Source organism: Gavialis gangeticus, unplaced genomic scaffold (genome assembly GCF_001723915.1).
Source record: "Gavialis gangeticus isolate Ggan-Ray unplaced genomic scaffold, GavGan_comp1, whole genome shotgun sequence".
Classification (NCBI taxonomy): domain Eukaryota; kingdom Metazoa; phylum Chordata; order Crocodylia; family Gavialidae; genus Gavialis; species Gavialis gangeticus.
Genome location: NW_017729016.1, coordinates 7818440 through 7824439, shown reverse-complemented (window position 1 = coordinate 7824439; position 6000 = coordinate 7818440). Strand labels below are relative to the sequence as shown.

The 6000-nt window shown below is 39.0% G+C and overlaps 1 protein-coding gene across 3 annotated transcripts in view; it reads right to left on the bottom strand.

Moving 5' to 3' along the window:
* PDPK1 (3-phosphoinositide dependent protein kinase 1) overlaps positions 1-6000 on the bottom strand; it is a 112893-nt gene that overhangs the window by 77014 nt on the left and 29879 nt on the right. For all 3 annotated transcript variants that reach the window (XM_019512810.1, XM_019512807.1, XM_019512809.1), the window contains exons 6-9: positions 3903-4000; positions 2563-2638; positions 1042-1110; positions 109-205 (exon numbers count right to left, since the gene is read on the bottom strand). In XM_019512810.1, coding sequence (XP_019368355.1) covers positions 109-205; positions 1042-1110; positions 2563-2638; positions 3903-4000 — 340 coding nt within the window. The remainder of the gene's footprint in view (positions 1-108; positions 206-1041; positions 1111-2562; positions 2639-3902; positions 4001-6000) is intronic.

The following is a 6000-nucleotide window of genomic DNA, read 5'->3' as shown; positions in this document are numbered from 1 at the left end:
GCTGGATAAAATTAGTCTGTGAACCAAATCTGGTCCATGAGCCATAGGCTGCCAGCCCCTGGCCTATGCTATTTATTCATCTAACAATAATAACACCTGAATATTTACCAAGAGCTTTTCTACAAGGTCTTTGGCCTTGGGGAAGAATTTTTCAGGGAAGTCATATTCCAACTTAATTATCTTCTGAAATATAAGATATTCATTTCTGCAAGAAAAATAATATTCAGTCCAGTTATCATCTGTTCCCTATAGTACCTTTACCAATATATTACATGAGCTGAATAAGAAATACTGAATTTTTAAGAATAACGGCTTTTAAAAGCCATTTTAAAAGCTTATATAAAAGGGTCAAGTTCAACCCCAGCCTCCCTGGGGATGCTCAAAAGGAGAGTAAACCTCTGCTATGGGCTGCCATGTCAACAAGGGAGGTTAGCTAGGCTAGTCTGAAAGTTCTTCCTAATTCTTCCTAGTGAAGCACTGGGACAGTCAGTTTACCTACAGAGGCTGTGGAACCTCCATCACTAGAAGTTAAGTGCAGATTAGAACACTTCTATGCTGGATGGTTTAGACAGGGATAAATCTTGCCTTTAGCAGAGGCTAGACAAGACGGCTGTTTAAGATGCCTTCCAGTTCTATTTTTTCATGAACTTTGTGCCCCTTGGATTAAATGGCAGGGTAGGGAGGGTCATGAGGGCAAAACTGATCTCTTGTTGGAGGGGGGTGTTTGAAACCTTGTTCAAGGATAAAGTGGCTACCAGAGTAATGCGAGTTGCACGGGAACCCCAAGAGGCATTTGTGGATTCCAGGGCCTGCACGTCCCCCCTATGCACTCTCGTGGATGTACCAAGGACTCAATCTAGCTTTAAGCAATGAATCATGTCAGTTAATTGAACACTGATTAAAATCAAGTGTTGCAATAACACCCAAGGAGCACTGAGATAAATTTTACTTTAAAACTGTGCGATATATAGTGAAAACTGAAAAAAAAAACCCCCAATGAAACTGTATACAAATCATAAAATATGATCCAAGGTCTCTTACCCAGCTCTAAATGGAGGCAATCCAGCTACAAGCTGATAAATTATACATCCAAGAGCCCAGAGATCAGAACTTTAAAAGTTGAAGGAAAGAGAAAGGGAAGAAAAGAACAAAAACAAAAACAAACTGGTTAACGTCTCTATTAGGTAAAGCTATAAAACTGGAGTCAGATAAGCATACCTTATTTTCTATTTCTAACAGTCAGGATACCAATGAGTTTCCATGCAGCATGATTTATACATCATATATACACCCACAGCATTCAGTGCAAAAAGGAGCCAGCCAGCAATTATATACAAATAAAAGTCAAGTACTGTAAGCTGGTTACTGTTACCTTTCATATAGATGTGTGCATGTGCACACACATGTATATACACATACATATATGAAAGGTAACAGTAACCAACCTGCATTACTTAACTCAGGCATGTATCTGAGCTGGTCTCCTAAAGCACTAGCAGCCAACACAATGTATATGTCCAGAAAGGAAACAGCAAAGCATCTAAAATGTAGCAACAAGATACTGATTTAAGATGCACCTGTGTGAGACACTCAAGAATGAATTCCCTCTTCCCCACATAATTCAGACAAAACTCTCATGAACACAAAACATACCTTTCATTCGCATCCAAAAACCTAAGCAATATCTGACAGACTTCTAAAAGCTGACTTTAAACTCGCCCATTGATTGCTTCACCTCAAATACAGTAGACAAGTGTAAAGATAAGTGAGTAAAATTATACTAAGTTAAAAAATGAGGGGAGGAAAGAGAGGAAGCAATAACAACTTACTGCAGCAACTGCTTTGTGTCTACTCCTGTCCCACAATAAGTAGAAGCAAGAAGTAAGCTTAAACTGAGCAGTTCACCTAGCTTACCTGTGATTACCTTCCACTTCCTATCCCCACCCTTAACTTGGTATTGGTTACTTAGGTACAAGAAAAAAAACAAACAAACAGTGCATTTGCTTAGTATTCTGTTTCTTGGACATCCAACCTTTTCACCTGAGACTTCCCTCTCCTGTCTTTCTTATCATGGTAAAACTTCAGGTCCTGCATAGGAAGTGCCATACAAGGTCAGACTAATGGTCCTTCTAGCCCAGTATACCATCTCTGACAGCAGCAGGCATGCATGCTTTAGGGGAAGAGAGCACTGAACCAGATATAGGTCGAGTGATCTATCCCTATTCATTACCTGCCCTGGCATCCACCATTATGGGTTGAGAGAAGCTAGAGGAAACATCCCCAGCCATTCTATTCAACAGCTACTGATAGACTTATCATCCATGAATTGGTTAGCCTATCAGCAGACCCCAGAACTCATGAATAAGCAAACAAGATCAGGGATGAGGCATGGAGCAACATTTGTTAAAATAATCAGTTAGAAATACGAGATGCTAAACTATAAAGACGTTAAAAGATACTTAAAACAGTAAACATTTTTCATCCTTAAAAGCATTTACACTAAACTGTCGGTCTAGACAGAAGTTAGTAAAATTCTCTACGGACACAACAAAGACTACTTACCTTTTACAGGCAGATTTCTCCGTCAGCAGCTCTGGAGAAACGTACTGTGCTGTCCCTACAAATGAGTTTGCCCGTGCTGAGGGAACAAAAAAGTTTATCATAACCTATATCTTACGTTATCCTTACTTTTAACTCTACTAAAAAGCAAAGTACATTCAACAAATTGTCAAAACAGACATGAATTTGAAAGTAACAGCTGGAAAGTAATTTTTTTAAACTGATATCCAAGATTCCCTTCCATTTCTGAAGTGTCACACACACTAGCGTGGCAAACTTGAGCAGTGTATGGGAGATTGTTCCTTAAATTAGTAATATAAATTAAATGACCAAATAGTGGACACATCCAAATACCTTCTCAAGTATAGCAATATTTGCCACCAAAGAAAGAGGAATTCCAGTTATATAGTTTAAACTTCCTGAAGTGTGGTTTTAGTACATTTTAAATCTTAACAACCTGTTCTCAGTAACTACAATTGTTAATTTCTCCAAAATGCCTGCCCTCTCAGCTAAATATAGACATTGGATTTAATGACACATTATTACCTGCCTAACATCCGACTGCCCTGGTACCTCTCCAGTATTTACCAGCTACATTCATTCCCCTTCCCCCCCAGCCTGTCTCTCACCTGCTGACTCCTCAATTTACATCTTCACTGACTGCCCGTCTTGCTGCAGACCAGCCCCTGGCTTCTTTACTATTCATTCCACACCAACTGCAAATGCTCTCTCAGCCTGACAAAGGGTATTTATATCCAAAAGCTTGACAATAATAATTTTTCCAACTATCTGAGTTGGTTGGCATCAGATAAAAGATATGAGATTTACCCAAAGAACCTTGTCTGATTATGTGACCGTGTTGGTCTAAGGACAATATAGACGCCTGCACTCTCCTAAAACGTTTACCTTTTCCTGCATCCAAGGAATTATAACTGGAAAAAGACCAGAGATTTTACTGAAAGTCTTAAGGACACTATTTTACTTTTGCCAGAAACCTTGAAGAAATATTTTAGTCTCCTTTTGCCTATAGAATGAACCAGAACAAAAACTATTCTGTTTCAAGATCAGCTGAAGGTTTTGACACCTGGTACATAACTTGATGTTTCAGTGCTCCAAAAACAAGCTTTACTTTTTCCTAACTTCATATATTTGTTACCCAATCTAAGCAGAAACTTGGAATAACATTTTTAAACTAGCTGATGAAAACATATTCAGACCAAGAAAACTGCGATGGCCAAAGCAGAGGACAATTTAACAAGTTTGAGAGATTTACATTTCCAGGGAGCTCGTTACATTTAAAGTAATTAAACAAGACACAGGATAAGAGACTAACAACTGCATACCTTGTTTACTATCTGCCGATAATACTTTTGCTGTTCCAAAGTCTGTTATTTGAATGTGCATATCTTCATTTAGCAAAATATTCTCTGGCTTAAGGTCCCTGAAAAAGGTGGATTCTCAAAGTTAAAATTAAAACAGACTCAGGCTACAAGATTTTATTTAGCCTGTTCATTTTGTTAAAATCTTCCTAAAAGACCTAAAGCAATTACAAGGAGCTGATTATAAAAACAGAGTCAGTCCCCATACCGCTTGTTCAACAAAATCCACTAAAAATTTCTGGATTGCAAACTTTAAAGTGTAACCAACATCCGACCGATGGTTACCAGGATTATTCATACAAAATTTCACCCAGTCTGAAATAGCATGAGCTCAACAATGACCACTCCACAAGAAGTTTTTAAGACCTGGCTAGACAAAGCTTTGGCTGGGATGATGTAGTTGGGGATGGTCCTGCTTTGAGCAGGGGGTTGCACTAGATGCTCTCCAGAGTCCCTTCCAACCCTCATTTTCTATGTTTCTATAACTTGAACAGCCTAGAACAACTGTGAGCAGAACTGGAAGTCTACGGGCCTACATAGGTGGCAATCAGAAATAAATAATTCTATTAATGACGCATAACCAAGAAGATAGTCCAATTCATTGTTCCATAGGTGTTTTAACTGTCCAGAGCCAAAAGTAGTAAGAGCTGACTGAATATACACAAAAAACTGATTTTCAAGACAGGAGGTTCTATTTTTACATAGCTCCCTTTTCATGGTACTACCACTCTAAGATACTTAGTTATTTGGTCTCCTATTTCTTAGTAAATTAGAAAACCAAAAAAAGAGCTTCCAGGTACCTTACTATGGCTGTTGTATCCTGTCAGTATTACAATGACTGACATTTTTCTCTGATCTTAACATCTCACTATCCAGTCCTAAGCAATTATATAGTGCTGTATAAGTCACTTAAGACACCTGCAAGCAAGGTGGGCACCCATTTACATTGTGCAAATGGAACTAGCTATTTGCAAATTCAACTGATTCCAATATTAAAGGCACCATTTAAAATTATTTTAGCATCCACAGAAAGCTGTTTTTCATAGGTCATTAACGCTACTCAAAGCAAGTGCTCAACCGTTCAAATCTTTTTAGGGCATGCCAGTGTTACTTGGTGAGCCTTACCTCTAAGGGTTACCCTTGAACGCGACAGCATGTAATCAATTTGACAGCTACTAACAGTGCAGCAGTTTAGAGCTGCTAGAAGGATCAACTGCCCACTCAACATTAAACAATTTTCTGATTGCAAAGAAGCCCCTTATACACAGCTTGACCACAGCAACCTTTACAAAATCTACCTACTACACAATACCAACTACTATGCCCTGACAAGGAAATTACAAATCCCCGAACATTTTCATAGTGTGGATCGTCTCATTGTCAAATGAACTTATTTCCTCTTGCTCACCATTCCCCATTCACAACTGTTTAAAACAGAAAAACAATGATTGTTTAAGCAAGGGGAACCAAGAGAAGAGCCAGCACCAGGTGATTAGCAAGCTCTCTGCAGACCATCATCGAGTGTTCCATACACCACTCTTTGGGAACCTCTGGCCATTATAGGTCTCTCCTCAACTGCACTTCTACAGCTTAGCCTTCATCCTCTCAAGAACCCTTGCTCACTTGCATACAGTACCAAATAAGGTTTTTATCCACCTAAGTTTAGCAAACTATTTCATTTTCCACGGCAGAGGATTCTCATTCATGCAACAATGTCCTTCTTTTGACAAGAGCTTATTAAAGATTCTACTAAAAACCTCTGGACTTTGATTGCTGTATTATCTCATATACAGCCTGTCACATGCTACAACAAACCTTGTTTTTGAAAGGCAGAAAAAAGATCTTTCTTTGCAGTAAGTAACTGAGAAGCAGCAGCTAGGGAGCAAAGGCTGCTCCCCAAGGATCACCACAGATTGCACGTTCAGTTGCACCCAAAGTAAACGAGACCTGCTCTTACTATTGTGTGCGCGCGCAACATGCACTCATCTCCAACAGCGGGATTTTGAGGAAAAGGTGCATGTTGTATGCGAGAAGATTCAGCATTGAAAGGGTTGTTTTTAAA